The sequence below is a fragment of the Peromyscus maniculatus genome, chromosome 16, assembly GCF_049852395.1.
Source record: "Peromyscus maniculatus bairdii isolate BWxNUB_F1_BW_parent chromosome 16, HU_Pman_BW_mat_3.1, whole genome shotgun sequence".
Taxonomy (NCBI): Eukaryota; Metazoa; Chordata; class Mammalia; order Rodentia; family Cricetidae; genus Peromyscus; species Peromyscus maniculatus.
The window spans coordinates 50,512,527-50,535,857 of NC_134867.1; the positions used below are offsets into that span (position 1 = coordinate 50,512,527).

General features: G+C 47.7%; 1 protein-coding gene across 3 annotated transcripts in view; it reads left to right on the forward strand.

Moving 5' to 3' along the window:
- Ust (uronyl 2-sulfotransferase) overlaps positions 1 to 23,331 on the forward strand; it is a 286,921-nt gene that overhangs the window by 178,203 nt on the left and 85,387 nt on the right. For all 3 annotated transcript variants that reach the window (XM_006984443.4, XM_042262310.2, XM_076552790.1), the window contains 2 exons: positions 2,977 to 3,056; positions 11,454 to 11,607. In XM_006984443.4, coding sequence (XP_006984505.1) covers positions 2,977 to 3,056; positions 11,454 to 11,607 — 234 coding nt within the window. The remainder of the gene's footprint in view (positions 1 to 2,976; positions 3,057 to 11,453; positions 11,608 to 23,331) is intronic.

Genomic DNA, 23,331 nt, shown 5'->3' on the forward strand with positions numbered 1-23,331 from the left:
TCAAGTGGTAGATTGCCTAAGATTGAGTTGGAGATCTTGGATGTTAAAGACAAGAGGGACCCAGAGAGTCAAGCTGGAAGAGGGATGTATTTTAGCTGGAAGGAATGAAGGGAGGACTTGAAATGTGGGGAGGGGGGAAGTCAGATATTCCAGAGGGAGGCAGCTTGTTCCTAAGCTTCATCCTGGTCAGGCTTTGGTATAGACGTCGGAAGAAGTGAGAAGTAAGGAGTAGTCTAGTTTGATGGGATATAGAGAGTAACCGTAACCTGAGCCAGATGGTCCCAGGATGCATCGGGGCGGGTAGAGGGTAAACTGAATGAGACTCAAGAGTGTGGTTCTGGGTCTGGTGGGCCTAGCAGCTCCACTGGGACGTTCTTTAGGCTTTCTACCTTCTGTGCTTGTGTGCTTACCTCCTGTCCAAGTAAGTAGGGTGAGCGGACACGGGCAGTGGAATCAGGAGGAATCCAGGCGCGGCCCTGGAGGAGCCAGGAACAGCAGGGGTGCACTCTTTGGTGACTTTAGGTAGTGCCAATGCTGCCGTGATGGCACCGGTGTAAGTAGGATCAAGGAGAAAGAAAGGGCAGGCTCTGAATGACAGCAGGAAGGCTGGGAAATGGGCAGCAGGGCTTCGGGAGGCCATTGCTTGTCACTAGAAATGGGTCACGTGTTAGCATTTGGGAAGGTCAAATGGTGCCTGGACAAGGAGTGTTCAGCCTGTGCATATGACAGAAGTGACTTACTGTTTAGGGGAACAATGACAAGCATGGAAGAATGCGCTCTGCCCTCATTCCACTAACGTGATAAATGTGAGCGCTGGCGTCTTGAGTGTGTTTGAGGATATGTCTAGAAAGGGTTCCGCATTGTCCCCGCTAATCCATTTTCCTTGAGAAATAGACAGCTTTATGACTACGGCAGTGCTCTCAAAAGTCCTACTGATAATGTGTTTCGAGGGGGTGCTAGAGTATTGAGTCTGGGATAGAGCCAATGTCTTCCAGTTTGCTTCTGCCGTGCTACTGGACACATACTTTATATGACTGCTATGTACACAGAGAAGTATCTGGATTAAAATAATACAGCGATAAAAGCATGAATCATCTTTGTCTTAAACACACACATAGGCAAGAGTTCTTTTCCTAAGTAGTCATCCTCTGAGACACATTAGCAATGCTGAGATGCTTATGCCTATAGATGGGCAATCCATAACAGCTCAGAATTAACAATGTGGAAGCTTGACTACCAGAAGCAAGGGCTTGCTGTGAGTACTTGGAAGGGAAACTGGAGGGAAACAGGATCCAATTTCCTTTGCACTCAAGCCCAAGGAAGGACTAGGCCATTATTCACCATGCTCTCCCCAGAGTCTCCCAGCTAACAAAAATCCCAGGTTTCAGAGCTGAGTCATTTAACTGTTAAATTCAACTTGATTTCTCCAACTATTAATTAACTTATAATCATTTCTCCGATTATTAAGAGTTAGCGGGTTTAGACTGATTGTCTGGGTCTGTAAAGGAGCATGTGTTTGACTGAGTTAATTTATCACATGAATAATGATCAAGCATATACCCATGGCACAGCCCCTGTGTTCCCCTTGGGAACCAGAGAGCCAGGGCCTGTTCTGTTTGAGAACAACTGAAGTTGTCCTAAAGTCTCGGTTCACTCTTGTCTTTGCTACTGTGCTGAACATGTGAATGGCCATTCTCGTTTCTAAGTTTTCAACTTCCTCTGGCTAATAGACTCTGAAATACTGCATCTCTGACATTTATCTACGGTAGCAGTCTTCAGAATGCATTTAAAAAAAAAAAAAAGATCACCATGTCCATTTTGGTAGGGCCAACTGGAAATTCTAGAGAAAGAATTCAGGATGTCAGGGAGGCCTAAAAATGCCTGGAATTTCTAACTCATTTCACTGAGTGTTTTCTGTATCATGACATGTCCTAGGAGACCGTAAAAGTCAGCTTATATCAACATAAAATGCATTTTGCCTTACTGATAACTGCAAATAAATAATTCACATGACCACCCACCAAAAGATTCCAAGGCCTTCAGAGGCCTGGGAGCTCCCCCTGAAATATATTCCTTATGAATTTGTATACTCAAAGAGAAAAATAATAAGGGGTGCTTATTTTATCCCCACTTTAAATGCTATAACACCGGCTTGAAATATTTCTGTAATCTCAAAAATGTCACAGGAATATAAGAAAATGACTAACACCTTTTCCTGGTGTGACTTTAAAGGAGGCAATTAAAAGTATTACCACACCTGCATTTCAGTCCTGTAAAATGCAGTTCATTTCTTTGGTTGAAATTACTTAATCTGGGGCTGAGAGGATGGCTGGGGGGGGGGGGGGGGGCGGAGAAGTACTCACTATGTACGTGAGAGGACCTGAGTTCGAGGGCCCAGACCCAATGTAAAAGCCATGCACATAGCACCAGCAAAGGTAAATCCAGATCCCCAGGATCCTGTGGCCAAAGGGGAGGCGGAGGCAGAATTCTTAGAACTCACAGGCCATACACAGCTTGGCATACACAGAGGAAAAATGGTCAAGAAACTCTTTCTTAAACAAGGTAGAAGGTAAGGACGCACACCCAAGGTTGTACTTGCAACTCAATATGCTCTCTCTCTCTCTCTCTCTCTCTCTCTCTCTCTCTCTCTCTCTCTCTCTCTCTCACACACACACACACACACACACACACACACACACCCCGAACACACTTGAAAAAATGATTAATCAATCAATTGCATAGTCCTTCGAGCAATGATCAACTAAATTGGTTACAGGGCTATCAGTCTGGAGAGAAAGCTGCTTTAGTCATGAAAGAACCTTAGGGGCGAGCTCACGCTTTGCAACAAATTCAGCTGCCTGGTCCTGGCCCAGAAGATATAAGTGGGGGTGGAAGAAGGAGGCCAGATAACCTTCAGTTTAATGTGACTTGAGGATTTAGTTCCCGCACATGCTAATCCTGTCCTTCCTTTAATAGATGGAACTGATTAAGAATATCAGCACCGCCGAACAGCCCTATTTATTCACGAGACATGTTCACTTCCTCAACTTCTCCAGGTGAGTCTCTCTCCAGCTTTGTGGTCACTTCCTGTCTTCTGAGTCTTTATGTGCCATCTAATGAGCAATGCCTTAGCAGGCTACCTGGACAACAACCCAGAGTCATCGCCCTCGAAAGACAGAGACACCTGTTCAATCTAGTTAGCTTTGCTACAGAGAATTCAAAATCTGAAGCATTTGTTCCTACAACACATCTGAAATAGTATAAAAACATGGAATTATTTTCAGTGAGAAGACTTTTGATGGCACAGTACTTGAAGGGGGGGGGATCTGATTTTTGTATTGCAACAAAGAGACGAAAAATGAGAATTTGGTCACACGTTTTTCTGCAGTGTGAACCTGCATAGCACTCTCGGATCAACACAACAGTAGGGTAATGAATGTTTCTTCTGCTCCAAAGAGTTCGTGCCAACCTCCAACCAACGTTTTCTGTTTTTAAACTAAGCATCCCTAGTCTTGCATAGTTGATGATGGTAAGATATCTTTGATCCGTTTGCTTGCTTGTTTGTTTTGTCCCGTGGCTTCCTCCTTTTAATAGTGTAGGTTTTCAAACTCAGATTGGGGGGCCTACTCTTGATTAAATTGCAGCTTCGAGTTCTGTGTGTCCTTTCTCTGGCCCATTATCACCCCCTAGAGTGTCATTGCTCCTTGGACAGGTGGCCCTTAGGGACAGATGGCTGTGCCTACTGGCTGGGCCATCTACTCACAGTTGGTATCTGTCAGTCAGAAGATCACTGGGTCCAGAGACTGATCTGCTGACTAGCCCAGGGCTCCTGAGACCCCTGGCTAGCAGTCTAACAGAGCCATCTTAACCTTAGGGTAACAGTTCCATCAAACGGTCCAAAGAGTTTACCGGGGTGCTCCATTCACGCGCAGTGTGTACCAGCTGTCAGTTGGTGCTGACCCAGTTGCCGCTGTGGGCTGGTGCCTCAGGAGGCTGGCTGTGGAGAGGCTCTGCTGCCCAGCCTGATGCCTGACATCCCACCGGGGCTTGGTGCAGGTTTTAGCCTTCAAAGGACTTCCCTGCTGCCCAGGTGGTCCTGTGCCAATTACGTGTAAAGGAGGAATCCGAGTCAGCAAAGGTACATTATTAAGCAGAGGAGTTGCCACGTTCTAGTTCAAAGTGAGCCTCCCAGGCCTGAAGTCCCCCCCCGGGCCTGCTTGATGAGCCAGAGTTCTGTGGGACAGGAAATAGAATGCTTAAAATGGCCAACAGTAACAGGGCTGGGCACTGGCCCCGCTCACCGTTTTTCAACATGGCTCGTTGCTGGGTTGGCTGGTGTATGCACCCTGATTCTCCTCTCCAGAAGTCATGCCATTAGTCATAATGAGGCTACTGGGATTTGATGGATGTTCTGGGCCCTGTGTTTGATGATTTGTAAAGAGAGAGAGATTTCTGGTTTGGGTTTGTTCTAGTGACTTCCTTCTGCGCCACCCTTGACACCTTCAAACTTCAGTCATTAACTCCTCTTTCTTTCGAGGTTAGATCTTTACATCCGAGCTGCAATACAACAAATCTGAATAATGATCTCAGGCCAGTTCAAAACTCTAATGAGAAGCCGAAACCGGTATCTTAATTAGATCAGCAGCGCCCAGCATGGTGGCTGTATTTTATCCTGATCTCTACTGTCAAATACAGGGGTAGAATCTTGATTGCTTTAACTTTGGATGAAAAAAATAATAATAATAAATCAAAAGCCTTTTAGAAGATACCACATCTGCAGAAGACGGTGGAGCCCTGGCTGGCAGGGCCCCTAAGTGTCACAGCCTTCCTGCTGCCCAGGATGAGGGCAAGCCATGCAGCCTTTTGGGGGAAGGCTATCTGTTTTCTCATTTTTAGAGTTTGGGGGACAGATCCTTCCCCCTTCCTTCTGGTACAGATGGTTGGACCATGAGGAAACACCCTCTGAGAGAGGGATGTGACAGGAACTCACAGTGACTTTTAATGCATCTCTGTGGCAGTCCTGGAGCTGGCCCTAGGCTCACTAGTCCACAGTGATCCTCCAGCCGGAGCAGACAGACTCACAGGCAGGCTGTCTCCTCTCCCCCCATCGCTCATCCCAGAGCACATTGGTGAAGCATCCTCCCTCCACCTTCTCTATGCTAGGGTAGCTGGGACTCCCTAGTGAACTCAGAATGTTCCCCCCCTTTCTTTGGAATCCTTGAATTGTTCTCCCACCGCAGAAGTGTGTGGTCAAATGTGATGGGTGCAAGGAGAGAAGTCATCGGGCTTCCCCTAGGGGAGACGGGAGAGCAGCAGACTCCTCCTGGTTCTGCTTAGGCATGAGATTCCAGTCGGCTTTAGAGCAATGAGAGGCGAGGACATTCCCAGTAGAGGAGCAGCAGGAGTGAAAGCAGTCCAGAGAAGAGCTGGAGGAATGCACCAAGGATAGACAAGAGGAGGGACCTGGCTGGAGAGGAGATCGGGCTGTGCATGGCCTGCTGAGGTTGCTCCTGTGGGAGCTGCCCATCCTTCTGTTCTCCCCTTCCTGCAGCCCAGGACCAGGCCTTAGCTATAAAGAGCTTGAAGGTAAGAAGAGCTTGGATACTTGGCAGGACCACTGTTAAGCTCATAACCAGGGGATTGAGAGTCAGCTCACCTTCGTTTCCAAGGGCGTATCTTTATTTACGGACCTCTTCAGTATAAGTAGCAAACTGTGACTACACAGAGAAAGTCCCCCTCAAAAAACCCAAGGAGCAAGAAAAACAGCCAAGTTGGGAGTTGTTAGATACCTTGAAACCTGAGCTCTCTGTTTTTGAATTCTGAGCATAAAACGTATGGAGCTGCTCTCGAGGAACCTGCCCCTACAACCAGTGAATGCTGCTCGAGTGAGAAACCAGACGAAGAGACCAGACTAGTTAATATTTCTAAACTTTGTTAATATTTCTAAACTTTCATGCATCATTAACTGGTAGCAATATCCTTGCTGTTGAACAGCCTACCAGAATCAGGCTGGATCCCCACCCCTACCCCCACCCCCACCCCTGATCCCATCTCTTTTTTCTCACATGCGTGTTATGAAGTCTTGAAGGCCCTGCACGTATAGCAAATTTTTGTTTTGCTTTTTTTCTCCCTTTTATCTTTCTCCATGAAGAATGGCCTTCTTATCTGACATGTAGGCAAGAACAGCAATGTAAAATGCTGTCCTGGGCGCTCTGGGCTGTTCTCTAGTCAGCTGACCTCATGTACCCATCACTCAACCCCTTGCTCTTTACTCATTTTCTGCTGCGTCCGAAGGGATCCTTTGGCCATTTGCAGCTCTGTTCATCCCACCAATCAGGTGTTACCGCAGGGACTGTGGAGCCGGCTTCCTGCCAGAGCCCTACCAGCTCGGCAAAGAGCTCAGGTTTGGTCTGGGTTTGCAGGGTTCTCCCTAGGGTGTTCTCTGATACCTATTTTGAACTCCTTGGAAATGTGGGCCAGACAAATGTTTATTCCTCTGGATGAAGGGAGAACTGAGTCCCAACCACCCTGGCCCAGAAGGCACTGCTCTTCGTGGGGACGCCGAAGATGGGCCTTTATGATTGTGGGTTGTAGCTCCTTATGTCTTTCACTGGTTGTTGAAGTAACTTTGGGATATATATTTAAATCTCAACACTTCAACATCAGCAGCCTCTCTGGAATGTGTCTTTGATGAGTATGCTGCACCGACTGCGACATACGGAGTTCAGCTTGTCTCTCCTGACACCCCCCACCCGACCCCTGCCCTTTGTTATTTGTCTTCTGAACTTCTGTGGGGACCAGAGGATCATATTTTGTCCCAATCTAGACTTTCTCTCCACCCTCAACTGTGTTCTCCTTGTGTGGCAACTTTGTAAATGACACTAGGACTTGAGGCCACTGAAGCCGTCAAGTAAACCATAGGGGTTCTCGTGCTGAAAATGGCAAACCTTCTTCCTTTAACCTTTCCTGTTTCAGTTTTGGGTTTTTTTTTTTTTTTTTGAGACAGGGTTTCCCTGTGTAGCCTTGGCTGTCCTGCAAGATGTTCTGTAGACTAGGCTAGCCTCGAACTCACAGAGACTAGCTTGTCTCTGCTTCCTAAGTGCTGGGATTAAAGATGTGGGCCACCACTGCCTGGCTCCCTTAACCTTTCTTATGCCTCCTTTTTACCCAGGATTCTCCTTGACACCCCCAATTTCTGTTTCCTCCTCCGCTCACAGGGTAGCCCCAATGTCAACACTGACCTGTGAAAAAAAAAGGTAGAAAGAGAAGGGAGGAACAAAGAGAGGCTGCTGCGCTGCCCGCAGAGGCATTTGACACTTTCTCAAGTGAAGTCGGAATTACTATGGGAACAGAGCTTGAAAGCAGCCGCCCTTTGAAGGCATCCTTTTCAACCCAGCCAGTCAGACCGCAACACTCCCACAATCCACTGCAGCTTCTGCCTCTCTTCTCTAGCTGTTGACTTTGCTCCCCTTCTCACTAGCAGTGGGATCCCTTTGGATTCTGATCCCTTTAATGTTGACCTAGAAGCTTCAACCTTGGAAAAATCAAAATAAAGAAAAAAAAAATATGGATGCAGGGTGTTTGACACTTGTCCCCACCTACTTACACAGAGCTGGGCGATGGCGTTCAAGGGGAGAGCTTTATTGCGAGCTCTCCGGATTTAGATCTGAATTTGTCTTCCGCGGGCAGCAGTCTCCCTCAGCTTCGTACTGTAGGGAGCAGGCCCCTGTGGCCATGAGTTCAGCCATCACGGTAGCCCATCCAGGACAAGCATAGTCTGAGTTTTTCCCCAGGTCACCTCATAGATTTTTTTCTTTTTCTGTTTTTTTCCCCCTTACCATTTCATCCTCCTCTCTGAGCAGGAACCCTGATGTCATCGGCCCGGTCCCTCCTTTTCTCTCCTTCAGGCCGTTGTCACCAGCTCCCCACAGCAAGCGCTGACTCCACTTCCCTCCCCTCAGCGCAAGCTAGAGAGCAAAGTCTACTGGTGGTGTGCACAGCCAGCCGCAACGTCTTCTACTGGTGTGGTGTGCACAGCCAGCCGCAACGTCTTCTACTGGTGTGCACAGCCAGCCGCAACGTCTTCTACTGGTGTGCACAGCCAGCCGCAACGTCTTCTACTGGTGTGCACAGCCAGCCTCAACGTCTTCTACTGGTGTGGTGTGCACAACCAGCCTTGACATCTTCTACTGGTGTGCACAGCCAGCCTCGGCATCAACTGGTGTGCAGAACCAGCCTTGACATCTTCTACTGGTGTGCACAGCCAGCCTCGACGTCTTCTACTGGTGTGGTGTGCACAACCAGCCTCGGCATCTTCTACTGGTGTGCACAGCCAGCCTCGACATCAACTGGTGTGCAGAACCAGCCTTGGCATCTTCTACTGGTGTGCACAGCCAGCCTTGACATCAACTGGTGTGCACAGCCAGCCTCGACATCAACTGGTGTGCACAACCAGCCTTAACATCTTCTACTGGTGTGCATAGCCAGCCTTGACATCTTCTACTGGTGTGCACAGCCAGCCTCGACATCTTCTACTGGTGTGCACAGCCAGCCTCGACGTCTTCTACTGGTGTGCACAGCCAGCCTTGACGTCTTCTACTGGTGTGCACAGCCAGCCTTGATGTCTTCTACTGGTGTGCACAGCCAGCCTTGGCATCTTCCTGCCTGTGTCTTCGTGTCCAATGAGACGCTGCCTATTGGTCTACATGACAGAGAGGTTCTGCTGGTCGGCAATGGTCGTTGTTCCTTACCCAGAGGTGGCTATACCATTGAGGTCTGTAAACTTGCTGTGCCTTTTTCATCGTCCTGTTCCCTGGAATTATTACTGTAGTTTCTGTTTATCATCATTGTGAACCCAGTTTGTTAAGAGAGGATGAGAAATCCAGGGTTTGTGTTTATGCAGGTTAGCTGGTGATAGGCACAGCTAGCTCCTGGGACTATAGTGAGCTATCTGTCCAGTAGCACGGATGTCATCTTGCTTACATCCCAGAATGGACAAGATTCATTTTAGCAGGGCGAACCTCACATAGGCAACATGTCTTCCTATATGTCAGTACTGGGGAATCCAAATTAGCGTGTTTCCATCCTGGGGCCTGAAATTCACAACCGGAGAGTCCTTCCTTTGTGTTCCTTTAGAATCTTCTTGTTTTTTTGTACACGTGCACATGATGACAACCTTTAGTATCATTTCTCAGGTGCCTTTTGTTTGAGACAGGGTCTCTCTGGCCTGGAGCTTCAAAGAATAGACTAAGCTAGCTGGCCAGTGAGTTCCAGGGTCCTCCTTTCTCTGCCTCACATTTCACCATTGCTGGAATTACAAGCACATGGCTCCATGCCCAGCTTTTTACATGGGGGCCAAATTCAGTTCCTCTTGGACAGCGAGTGCTTTATAGACTGAGCCGTGTCTCCAGTCTTTAATGTCTTCTTATTGAATATCTTTAAATGTACAAATATGCTGGGTCCAACCATGTATGAATTTAATGCACAAAAACATATTGGTGACTTGTATCTACTTTGCTCTAGCAATATGACATTTATACTGACAGAAGCTGAGCAACCAGGAAGCATGCATGAAGTCATTCCTGTCTGTATTTAGTCGCCATCTGTTGAGTGCCTACTGTGTGCTCTATACCACTAGACGACATATGCCCTGGCCACTGGAGGCTCACAGTCTGTTGTGAGAGACAGACATGTCAACACAGTAGGAAAGCCGGAATTCAGGAACCAAGAACACCGAGGTCAATTGCTAACAGTGTATAAAACCTGGTGCACCTGAGGCCCGAACAGGATCTCAACTTCAGGGCAGACTTAGGTTGAGATCAGCCTGAGCTACATGAGATCCTGACTCCAAAAAACAACAGAACAGTTACTGAAGTTATAGGATTATGACTCAGGCTGGATTTTGAATGATGAGCAGATAGTCCTCTAGCAAGAGAGCTGGGATCTGGATCCTGTCAGCTGTTTTATCTGAATATTTTCTGTCCCTTGGTAAAATGCTAAACAGTTTCATCAGATGGGGGTTGCAGGTTCTCTCCAGAAGTCAATAGAACCTCATCACAGGGCCATAGGTTCTCTCCTAAGATCACTAGAAAGTGGCCTCTGCCCAGAGCCTGAGCTCTTGCCACAAGCCTCGCCCTGGGATCACTTCCTTTGAGCAGTTCAGAGGGCGGGGTAGGGGGTAGAGGGTAGAGGGTGGGGGTAAGTCGGGGGTGGGAGGGTGAGAACCTGAAGGGAATTTCAGGTTCCTGATGTTGGTCTTGAAGGTCATCCACTTGGACAGGCTCTTACTGCAGATGTGGAATCCCGTGGAAGTATTATAAAGCTAGAGCAGCCATCCAGAATGGCCACCTTGTGGCCCCTGGCCCAAGTCCACCCTGGGATAACCATGAATGCAACGCAACACAAAAAACTAAAAAAGTTACTTAATCCATTGGGAAACATTGCTCAGGTCTTTGTTTAGAACTCAGTTGCATAGTTCTAGAGTACAGACTTGGTAGATGACAACATCTATCACAGTGTCACATGTTGGACATGCCTGATAGATACATACTTCAGTTGTTTTCAGATCGAGTATCATTATGTAGCTTAGGCTGCCCTCAGACTCCTAAGTCTCCTGTTTCAGCCTCCATGCTGGGGAATAATTCCATCACCTGAGGAGAATTATCTTGATTTGCACTTCTTTCTTATATTTTTGCATCATTACTTTTCTTAACTCTGGAATTTTCTTTCTATGGTTAAAAGTAAAGATTCTGGATCCAGATAACTACTTTTCATTTCCTGGCATAGCCACAAATTATTTATACTCTTTCTGCCTCAGTTTCCCCAGGCATAATGGTGATAACTCTGGTTTTCAGTCCATGGAAGATGGCAGGTCTTCTCTGAGTTTGCTGTGTCAAGTATTAAGAACATGATGAATAGTAAATATTCAGTGATGGTGACTGTTTCCACTCCAATTACCTTAGAGCACTTGGCTGAAATAATGTGAATTACAAAATAGAAGTGCTGTGTCACCACTAACGCATTCAGAATCAAGCAATAGATTCAAACAATCTCCAAGGGCCACCTGTATGCCAGTGGGTTCTGCACCAGCCACTGGGAATACAAGGTCTAGTCCTCGACAAAGCTGTACCTACTGAGAAAACAAGACATTTGTACCTTAACACTGTCACGTGGCATGATATGTAGAGTGCTTTCCTTAAAAAACAAACAAACAAACAAAAAACTGGTCTTACAGTGTCTGGATGGGCATCTAGATCATGAGTTTCTGTTTCCTGCATGGTAACAAAATGCCTATCGATTTACAGTTGCCTGTTTAAGTGGTGGGAGGCACCTCAGAAAAGGGGCAATGGTTGGATTCGGTTAACCTAGAGGGGAAATTTGTCCCAGCAGGCCTTATTTTCTTGCAGCAGGGATGAGTTGTAACAGACTCCTTGTTTGTGTGCCCTGTTTGTTAGGTTTGGAGGAGACCAGCCCGTCTACATCAACATCATTAGAGACCCCGTCAGTAGGTTTCTGTCAAACTATTTTTTCCGTCGCTTTGGAGACTGGAGAGGGGAGCAGAATCACATGATCCGCACCCCCAGCATGAGGCAGGAGGAGCGTTACCTGGTAAGTTCTGTTGCATGGCCGAGGTGGCTCTCTGCTGCCCTTGGAGTGGCGAGTCCAGGTTGGGAGTTCCCACACTGTGGAAGCCTTTGTGGGTGAGAACTTGTTCCAGATGGCCCAGCGCACTACAGCTGGTTCCAGATTGGCTTTGCTCAGTTTTGTCTTTATCGCTGAGTTTTAGGACACTCCTTGGGAGCCCTGACCTGCCACTCCCATCGTCGTTAACAACAGATGTGTGTAGGGATCTCTCTCAGAGGGTTGCAATGTTTGTTCTCATTCTTCCTTCTCTTCAGTTCCCATGGCAACCTCTTGAGGGAGTGGGCTTTTTCACGTGAGGACCTTGAGATTCCAAAAGGACCTAGGAGTCCTGGCCCCCCAAAGGTGGATCTTGGAGTTGCTAGTCCTCTGACTTCAGGCTTTCCTCCCATGACTGTCTGCAGTGCTGAACTTGGCTTTTCCGAATCTCCAGACTAATGTTGGCCTCCAGTTGTTTAAAAAGAGCACAGGGACTACTCACAAAAATGGAAGGCTGAGCTGTGTGCCTCATTCCAGCCTGCCACACACCAGAATGAAAGGCCCATTTCTCATCTCTTCCTAACATGGGGACAGAAGCTTACTGAGGAGCTCTGAGCTCCGGTTTTCATGCTTAGACTTGTTAATCCCCCAAGATGCCTCCTGGTAATGATTCTTAAAATTTTTCTAAGCATTTCAATATTTCTTCATTTCCCTAAAGATCCAGTGATTTTTTAATTCTTTAGTTTAGTTTAGTTTATGGTATCAGGTGCCCTTATCTTTGTCTTTAAATTGCCAGTTAGGAGTACGGCTACTGATAGATTTTATTTGGTGACATGATGTATGTAGTCAAAATACAGACTCACTTCCCAAAGGAATAACGTTTTCTAATTATCTTTGTTGTTTGTATTGACTCTTACAATAGGTTTATGTTCGTTTTAAAAGAGTACATCCTATTTAATTAAAAATATATTTCAAAGATCTGACTTAGTCTTAATACTAAGAAAATGCTGAGAAGGAAAAGATATGGAAATGAACTGTCTCTGTTTTTTATTGGAAATAGATTCTTCTCTCATCCAATACATCTCAACCATAGTTTCCTCTCCCTCCACTCCTCCCAGCTCCCTCCCCTCAACCTCAACCTCCCCTCTTGCCCAGATCCACTCCCCCTCTGTTTCCCCTCAGAAAGGAGCAGACCTCCAAAAGACAGCAACCAAACATGACAAAACAGATGCAATAAGATGAAGCAAAAGCCCTCATATGAAGGCTGGACAAGGCAACACAATAGGAAGAAAAGAGTCCCAAGAGCAGGCAAAAGAGTCAGAGATATATTGGCTCCCACAATTAGGAGTCCCGACAAAACACCAAGCTAACAGCCATAACGTACATGCAGAGGGCCTTCCACAGACCCATGAAGGTTCCATGATTGCCACTTCAGTTTCTGTGAGGCCACATGAGCCCTACTTTGGTGATTCAGTGGGCCATGTTCTCCTGGTGTTCTCCATCCCCTCTGACTTCTGCAATCTTTCCTCTTCCTCTTCTATAGGGTTGCTCAAGCTCTGAGGGGAGAGACCCAATGGAGATCTCCAATTTAGATTGTCTCTCCACTTAGTGTCTGGCTCTGGGTCTCTGCACCTGCTCCCAGCTGCTGCAGGGAGAAGCCTCTCTGATGAGGACTGAACAGGCACTGATCTATTAGGAATTATTTCATCGATTTTTTTTTTCCAGTTGTGTTTGGTTCTACCCTTGGTCTCCCCAGTTCCTGGTCATTCAGGCAGTGTAGGCCATGGGTTCCCTTTTGTGAAGTGGACCTCAAGTTAACCACAGATATTGGTTGACCACTCAGACAAGTTCTGTGCTACCATTGTCCCAGCACATTGTATAGGAAGGACAGACTGTAGATCAAAGGTTGTTGTTGGGTTTTGTTTGTTTGTTTGTTTGTTTTGGTTGGTTTGTTTGTTTTTGTTTTTTCCAGACAGGGTTTCTCCATGTAGTTTTGGTGCCTGTCCTGGATCTCGCTCTGTAGACCAGGCTGGCCTCGAACTCGCAGAGATTCTCCTGGCTCTGCCTCCTGAGTGCTGGGATTAAAGGCCTGTGCCACCGCTGCCGCCGCCGCCACCGCCCAGCCTAAATCAAAGGTTTTGTGGCTGGGTTGGTGTCCAGGTTTCTCTTGCAGTAGCCTGGAGAGTACCTTTGCACACCAAAGAGACTAGAATATAGGGGTGAAGGCTCCATGTGGGCACCAGCTTGATCTCTCTGTATTCAGTGAACTGTGTGGATATTGTCCTCCACAACAAAGCCCCACTGTCAAGTTTTTGGGGAGCTACCCTCTATCCTAGCGTCAGCCTGGGTTGTTTGGAGATCTCCATGGGAGGCCACGACTCTTCCAAGTTTTGTCTTTCACACAGCATGTGGGAGTTGAGGGGAATCTCCTGGATTCTTCTACTCTGTCAAACTTTAGTGCCGTTCTGTAGATCAGTGGTTCTCAACCTTCAGGATGCTGCGACCCTTTAATACAGTTCCTCGTGTTGTGGTGACCCCCCACCATAAAATTATTTCATGGCTACTTCCTAACTGTAATTTTGCTACAGTTATGAATCGGAATGTAAATATCTGACACGCAGGGTATCTGACCTGTGAAAGGGTCTTTTGAGCCCTCAAGGGGTCATGACCCACAGGTTGAGAACTGCTGCTGTACAGCAGTCCACATGTCACAGTCCACATGTCACAGTCAAGGTCTGCATGAGTAATAAACTATCATCTTTAGAAGGAGAAATTGCAGACTGGGAGTGAGGCATGGTTCAGTGGGTTTTCTTTTGCTTTTTGTCATTTTCAGTGTTGAGAATCAAATCCAGGGCTTCCCACGTGCTAGGCAAGTGCTCTATCCCCAAGCTATCTCCCCAGCCCTAGACTATGGGGTTTTTTGTTTATTTGTTTGTTTTTTTGTTTTTTTGAGACAGGGTTTCTCTGTGTAGTTTTGGTGCTTGTCCTGGATCTCGCTCTGTAGACTAGGCTGGCCTCGAACTCACAGAGATCCGCCTGGCTCTGCCTCCCCAAGTGGGAGGATTAAAGGCGTGTGCCACTGCTGCCTGGCCTAGATTATGTTCTTAGAAGCTCCCAATGTTGGAAGCTGTACAGGTAAGTGCCTGGGTGGATTCCGACTTGAGAGGTTCTAGGGACATTCCCTGGTGGAATTCTACCCTCGGGGACTTGACGGTGCCCTCTTTCCCAGAAATGAACACTGTGCTCTGGACATGGCTGTTTCAGCTGAGCTCACCAGATTGCTTCTTGGCCAGGCTCCCCAGTGTGGCAGAGGGAAAACTGGGGGTGGGCGTGGGGGTTTGGGAGGAGAGCCCGAGTGATCCCATCTGCCCTGGTCTGACCCCGTTCAAGGCTGTTTTCTTCTTCAGAGAATAGTTTGTTTATTTGGAAGATGGTCTATTGCTTTTTTCTTTTTTAATAGCTGAAACGTCTTTTTTTTTTTTTTCAATCTCTTATAGTCTCATGACAGAAACTTGTCCCAGTCAGACCCATCTTCAATTTGGCAAGCCTGGATGGTCAGTTGTGTGAATCAAAAAAGGGGATTGTTTGTGTCTCTGTGGGGAGACAGTGTTTTCTCAGCAAAACTGAGAGGATGCCACCTCAGCTGAACTGAGCAGGTCACCCCCTTGGGGACTGTGCACCAGGCCACTCCCTGAATGCCACATGCCCACAGACTCAGTGATGGCCTGAATCAGGGCTCTCTTCCAGATCTCAGTGCCCTGACTCCTCTCGCTTTATGCAGCTGCCAAAACTCTCAGTGTGCTCTTGGTCCAACGTCTGGTGGCGCTTCTTAATGTTCAGCTGAGCCGGCTTCTAGCTGAAGAGGCCGGAGAGGGGGCGGTACCTTGCTGCAGTGGGTGGTTTGGAAAAAGATGGAAGGGGATACTGGACTCTGTGTGCCTTGTGGAGGTGATGAGGTCACTTCCTCTTTACACAGGTGTGGGACCGGCAGCGTGGGTCGGGGACTGGAAGGAGTACAAACCTCGCAATCCTACAGTGTGACAAACACCCCTCAGACCTTATGTTTTATCTTCCAAATGTAGAGGGAAAGAGGACCCAGCGCAGCGCTGCATTTTCTGAGCAGAATTGTCTCCTGTATCGTTACCTGCTCTAATGTCACCTACACGTCTTTGTCTCTACAGAGACAACCACTAAAACCATTTGTTTGAGGTGGGGGCTATAGCTCTGTTGGTAGAGTGCTTACCTCATAGCCATGAAGCCCCAGGTTCGATCCCCAGCATTTCATAAACTGGTGCCAGCAGTTGGGAGGTGGAAGTGGGAAGTTTAAGGTCATCCTCAGCTGTATAGACTTTGAAGCCAGCCTGGAATGCATCAGACCTTACCTCAAAATAGGGGTAGGTATTTGTTTTCAAGTAATCAAGCATTTTCTGGTTCTTTATAATTTCAAGAAACATCTAGTTTTTGTCAAACTTGCTGTTTCTTTCCAAAACATTTTATTGACATTTACCAGCGAATAATGTTTCGACGAATTGATGACACACAGATGATTGACCTGAGGAAAGGCAGTGGCCACAGGTTCAACCATCTTTGTCTTCTCAACCCCACAGAGTGAGGCTGGCAAGAGATACCAGGAACCCAGATCCTTTGTAATGAGAGCATGAACTCGAAGCAACTGGGAGTTTTTGAGAGGAAAGCAAGAGACAGGGATATGCTGGCTAATTTATGTCAACTTGACACAGACTGGAGTCATCTGAGAGGCAGGAACCCCAATTGAGAAGATGCCTTTATAGGTCAGGCTGAAGGCAAGCCTGTAGAGCATTTTCTTAGTTATTAATGGGGATGGGCCCAGCCTATGGTGGGTAGTACCATCCCTCAGCTGGCGGTCCTCGGTTCTATAAGAAAGCAGGCTGAGCAAACCACAGGGAGCAAGCCAGTAAGCAGCACCCCTCCCTAGCCTCGACATCAGCTCCTGCCTCCAGGATCCTGCCCTGCTTGAGTTTCTGCCCTCACTGCTTCTGATGATGAACTGATACATGGAACTGTGCATGAAATGAACCCTTTCTTCCACAAGTTGCCTATGGTTGTGGCATTTCATCACAGCAAGAGTAACCCTAAGACAAGGGCTTTTCCTGCCAAGCCTCGCCCTTTCTAGACTCTGAGCCTCTCTGTAAGACAGGGTTTCCTGTGCTGTCCATTTTCACTCAGCCAGCTGTGCATCTATAACGCTGCTCGCCATTTCCCAACAGCTGTGCACACTTCGAAGGTGGAATATTTATCATGTCGAGCTTCATCCTCAGTTATAGCTGCTGCCCCAATGGGCCACCCCGCTACTTGAAGGGCAGGAAGGCGTGGGGAGCATGTTCCCATCGAGTAAGCTGCCTCTGTGATACGAGTCATTCAACTTGGCTGGAAACCATGGAAATAATGCCTGTTTCAAAGAAAGGCTATGTAATTGACAGCTTCTTAATTCATAAGGAATCCAGTGAGTCATGCTGGCCTTCTTAGATTCTGGAGAAGCCTGACAGTGGGTCAGAATCAGCTTTTTTTTTTTTTTATTCTTACTAATAGTTTGAGTTAGCCTAGAAAATAATGGGTTTCCTTGTGACCTTTGTGTGTGTGTGTGTGTGTGTGTGTGTGTGTGTGTGTGTCCCTGTGTGTCATTGTATCTCGCTCAAAAACTTCCTCCCCAATGCTGTCCGCTGTCTCTCCTCTTACTCTCTCACCAGTCTCCTTCCTGTCCCTCAAATGTCCCCTGCTGCAGAAAGTTATGCATTTTAATTTGCCTGAGCATTTGGACTCTGGACATCGTTAGCCTGGGAGCTATAGGTGTGAAATGCTGGCGGGTGGAACTTTCCACTCCGTCTTCACTGGCTCGGATGCCTCCGTCATTCTAAGAATGAAGCCTGGAGCTCTCTCTCCATTCTGAAACGTCATTTTTCTTTAAGAAGAAAAACCAGTAAAGCGTTTGATTTTTTAGTGTTTCAACAGATAACTGTGTCTCCAGAATCTTTCTGGAGGATGGAGAGGAAACCTTTGCTCTCTAGTTCCCACAGACTTGGCCTCTGATTGCAGGCCAGTGAAGGACCCGGGGCTTGGTGTACTGCTGCCTGCTTTTCAACTGTGCTAGCTGGTGACTCGGCCAGAGATTGGCCTCTGTGGGCCTCACTTGTCTGATCTGTACAATGGGACTGTTGATTATCTTCTTAGCCTTTCTCTTGAGTCATTGGGAGAACCAGTTAAGCCGTCTATGCAGAACCTGAAAACCTCTATGGGAACCTGAAATCCTTCAAGAACACATATCAGTATTGATATGTCTGTACCCTTGGCTCTGTTAATGGATCTTTACAGCCTAAAAATGGTCCCTTTGCTCAGTAGTCACATTTCAAGAGACAACTGCTAGTATTCTAGTGAAAGGGACTCCCCCATCCACTCCCCACTCCCTACCCCCCCCCCCCCCCCCGTTGGAGCTTCCCTGCTCAGGGATCCTGCAAAGGCTGCTGCTTTTATGGGGCACCTGACATGCAGGGCTGAGCCTTGAACTATCAGGTCTGCTGCCCCTGCTAAGGTCTCATATGGCCTCACTGGACCCCATCCATAGGGGTAGTTGTATTCCCAACAGCTGGAGATACATCGTGATCCCAGTCGGCTGGCAGCCATGTGTCCCGTGTTTATTTGCTTGGAGCTCGTGTCAGCACTGGGTTATTAAGTCATATGATCAGTATGCCCTGCCTCTCTGAGGACTGAAGGGACTGGAGGTTCCCAAATGTCCTGCTAAGGGGAAAAAGACAAGTTCCTGGGGCCTAGGAGCCCCTGGCTGAGAGATAGTCTTTCACATTCCGCTGCAGATATTTTGTAAGAAAAAGCCACTGTGTGAGATGTACAATACTTTGGGGTCATCTGGCAAACAAGGGTGGAGAGAGAGAGGGAGAGAGAGGAAGAGAGAGAGAGAGAGAGAGAGAGAGAGAGAGAGAGAGAGAGCAGAGAGAGAGCAGAGAGAGAGAGGGAGAGAGGGAGAGCAGAGAACTACTAAGGAGTTTTGGAACAAAGGAGAAAGAGAGTACTTGAAACCTTATGAGCTGGAGATTAGAATGCCACCAACCACCTCCTGAGCTGCCCTCAGAGAGCGTCAGCTGTACGCAGGCCTCCGTCTTCTGTACTGCCCTCAATGTGCTTGTCTTCCAAACCCCCATAGAATAACCCACTTATCTCTGAGCGCTCAATGGTTTTTCCAGCCCAAAGTTTAAATACCACCACAATCCTCCCCAAAACATATGGTCAAGTCTGTCATCTACCCCACTCCTGGTACCAATTTCTATCTTAGATAGGGGTTTTATTGCTGTGATAAAGCACTATTACCAAAAAGTAACTTGGGGGAAAAAGTTTATTTCATCTTATAGCTTGTAACCCATCATTAAGGGAAGTCCGGGCAGGAACCTGGAGGCAGGAGCTGATGCAGAGGCCATGGAGGAGTGTTGCTTACTGACTTGTTCCCATGGCTTGCTCAGTTTACTTTCTTATAAACCCCAGGACCACCTACCTGCTCAGGGGGGTGGTGCCCTCTCATATCTATCGTCAATCTAAAAAATGCCCCATAGGCTTGCCTACAGACCAGTCTTGTGGAGGCATTTTCTTTATTATGGTTCCCTTATCTCAGATAACAAATTGACAATAAATGAATAAGTAGCCACAAAAAGAAAAAAAAAAGAAAAAAGAAAAAACTCAACAACAACCAGGACATCAGGTTACGGTGTGTGGCCCCTCATGTCAATGTCAATGCATTCCCCCGTGCAGAGACAAGCATCGGCCCTCTGTCCCTTCTTCCATACCTATACACCGTTGAGGAAGAGTGGAGAAACAAGTGGGAAAAACGAGCCACTGAAAAGGGCCAATGTACAGAGCTGTGTTAATCACTCAGGTTGCCAGGGAGAGGGAAAATGTGGAAGTCAGCAGAAAGATGTGTGTAGTTATGAGAACTGCAGGAACCCATCTGCCAGTGAGGATCAGGAAGTGCTACATAGAGTCAGTGTTGGTTTACGCTGTGACGCTGTTCCTCGTGGCTGGCCATGCCGGCGGAGGAGAGTGCTGGTTGGAAGAATCACAAGCCAGAGTTACCTTTTTAGAGCTTTATTGGGGGGGAGAGAGAGAGAGAGAGAGGGAGAGAGAGAAGAGAAGAGAGGGGAGAGAGGATAGACAGGAGCGGAAAGGAAAGAGAGGGGCGCACAGAGGGCCCACCCGCTTTTCAGGCTGGGACGCCATCCAAGGCTGATGACGTAATTAAGGGCCGAATCCTTACAGTCAGGCTGTGTAAGGATATCCACCACGACACCGGCAGGCCAAGTGCTGGGCCAGGAGAAGCTGTGTAGGAATGGATCCAGTTCCAGTTCCGACCACCAAATGTCACTGAGGCTGCCACATAGAGAGGAGGAGTTCCCATTGGATGTAGAAGTACCAGCTCACCCTTAGCTACTACTACAGCGATCCAAGTGTGAGATCGGCCAAGGAACCGCTGTCTCCAGCTTGTCATCCTCCTACAAGGAGCAGCTCCAAGTGGGCCAGGGAGGCAATGGGGAAGGAAGCAGTTAGAAGTCCTGGCCGCTGCTCCTGCTGGTTAGCAGTAGATAGTGCAAACCTAAAGAGCTTAGCGTAGCCCAAGAAGGGCAGAGAGAGGACTTGACAGAGAGAGAGGGAGGTGTTGGGAGGCAGGGGACAGGTTCATGCAGTGACATGAGTTGTCACCGGCTGGCACTTGTTTAATCAGGAAAAGAATGACATCCGGGAATGTCCGTTGCAGGCACAGGGGCAGCTTCCCAAAGGAGGAGAAGCCTCCGAGGCTGGAGGGATGGGGTGCAGAGAGAACAGGAATAAAGAGCAGAGAACGGAACTCCTGCAGGCAATGGAACACTCTAGAAAACGTGCACACTCCCCAGAGCAGACAGGCTTACTCTGTGGAGAACCACCCCTTGGGCTGGAGCCCACGGTGGGGAGGAGCTGGAGGAGAGGCAGCATTTCTCCAGATGTTGTTCCCTGAGGGCGGCTTCGCCTGACCTGCTTTCTCTGCACAAGGTCCCATCAGGACCATCAAACAACCACAGCGGCCACCAGAGCACAGCCAGGTGCATCCCGCTGGCCATCTGTCCGCTGAGCTCATCTGTCCCTCCCTCACTGTGAGTCAGCAATCCCTGCAGCTGTGGGCCTGCACCCTACCCTTGCAGGGCCAGGTGGCTGGTATTTACTAAAGCCTTGCTTCAGCCTTGGCTGCTCCTGGGAGTCACGGTGGGGGGGTGGGGGAGTGGGGGGTGTAGAGGTGGGGGTAGAGTCAAGTCCAAACCACCAATGCCTGAAACATAGTACAGGAATGTGGCTAGTCTACGATGCAGCCTGTATTTGAGGGGTTTGTTTTGTTTTGTTCCGTTACTTAAAGGCCCAGAAGTGAGGATGCTGTGTAGCTGTGGCTGAGAACTGGTGAGTTAGCCACATGTCCACTCTCCCCTGGTGAATTTTCAAGGGCTGTGTTCACTGGAGAAGTGTGCCTCTGCTCATTTAGAAAAAGCTGTATTTGCCCACCCCCCACCCCCGCCCTCTAAATTTTTCCCTTTTCTAGACTTTTAATTGACACATACAAATAAAGGTCTTAAAGAAGTCCAGGGACTGGAGAGACGGCTCAGTTGGTAAAGTGCTTGCCGCAGAAGCGTGAGGACCTGAGTTCGGTCCCCCAGAAGCCACATAAAAAAGCTGGGTATCTGGCCCAGGAGATGGAGCAGAGGGGGCCCGTGCCTATGTTCAGGCTAAGGACCAGAGTTTGATCCACAGATCATACACACACACACACACACACACACACACGTGACAAAAGAACCTATAGCCTTTAAAAGCACCCAGAAGCATGTGTCAGAATGCAGGTACATGTGTCAGCAAACACACACACACACACACACACACACACACACACACACACACACACACACACACACACAATTTTTTTTCTTTTAAATTTGGACATACTTATAATCCCAGTGCTGAGAAGATAGAGACTGAAGGCTCCTTGGAACTAGTTAACCAGCCATACACACTGACTTGTTAACCAGCCATATGCACTGAATTTGTGAGCTTTACATTTAGTGAGAGACCCTCTCTCAAAAAAAAAAAAAGAAAGAAAGAAAGAAAGAAAGAAAGAAAGAAAGAAAGAAAGAAAGAAAGAAAGAAAGAAAGAAAGAAAAAAAATGAGGTGGAGAGTAATTGAGGACAACGCCTGGCATTGACCTCTGAGGTCCATTTGTGCAAGTGTGCATGAGTGTTTACACACACACACACACACACACACACACACACACACACACACACACACACACACAGAGAGAGAGAGAGAGAGAGAGAGAGAGAGAGTCAGACAGTGTACTGCAATATCTGTTGTCTTTATGAATATCCCATGTGTATCTTCAGCCAGGCATTTTACTGGAAATCAAAGTAGAGAATGTTTATGACTGGGAAGCCAACGAGGAAGGCACACTGCATTTAAGATCTCACTTTAGAAAGCTGTACTTCCTGCAACAGGCAAGAGTGAGCGTTTGGATGAACAGAGAACTTTTAACATGTGGTTAAAAGTTCACCTCTTCCCCTTCCATAGGTTGGCAGGGCACTTGGAATGCGTGGCTGTCTCTTCGGGGAGGCTGTGTGAGATTCTTTAAGCGCAGGCACACTCACACAGTGGCATGTGAAATAAAACGACGCGGGCTAACAGAACCAGGTCTCAAGTGCCGTCAGGAAAGGCTGCCGGAGACCGCTCTTAGAAGCAATGGGGTGAAGAGCCTCAGAAGGTGAAAAGCCATGGCTCCACTAATCCGTGATGAAATTTGAATTTTACACCCCACACTTGTTTTGCAAAAGCTGGCACGCTGCCAGAGTTGTCCCCAATTTCGCTCCGCCCGTATTTTCCCTCTGCCCAGCTGTTTTACATACGCAGTATAAATTCCCCCAAAGGCTGCCTGACCTCCAAACAAGTTCTCCAAAATATTTTGTCATCTGAAGACAAGGAAAAGTAAGGGTAAGACATCTGAGAGATTTATTGGAGTCTCAGCTTGAATTCTAATTGCAGGCACTTATGAAAATGTCAATATTAACATGAAATAGCTGGCAGTTCTTCTAATAAATGTAAATTGAATTAGATAGTGTGTAATTGGAAAAAGACTCCCTCCCCTCAGCCTCTCAAAACAAGTCTCAGGATCCGTTAGCCACGGCAGCCTTGCCCTCTAATGGCTGGAGACTGAAGGACAGGGCTAAGGACTTCGGGCTCAAAAAAGTATAGAGACTAAGAAGAGGGAGTGGTGGACTGGTCACCACATTGAGGGCATATTGTAGATGTCAGCAGGAGCAGAGCGGGTGGCCAGGTGATGGGGGAGGGGTGAAGAGGCGGCACCTAACACAGAAACTGGTATGTAGTTGGGCATGTGGCACACACCTCTGTAGTTGGAGTTTTCTTTGGTCTGCCAACCAGCTCCCAAACAAAGACACGGAGACTTATTAATTGTGAATGCTCGGCCTTAGCTTAGGTTTGTCCCACTAACTCTTTTTAACTTAATTTAACCTGCTTCTCTTCACCTATGTTTTGCCTCAGGGCTTTTTACCTTTCTTTCATTCTGTGTGTCCTACTTTCCCGCTTCCTCTGTGTCTGACTTGCTGGCCCCCGGAGTCTCCCTGGATTCTCTTTTTCTTTCT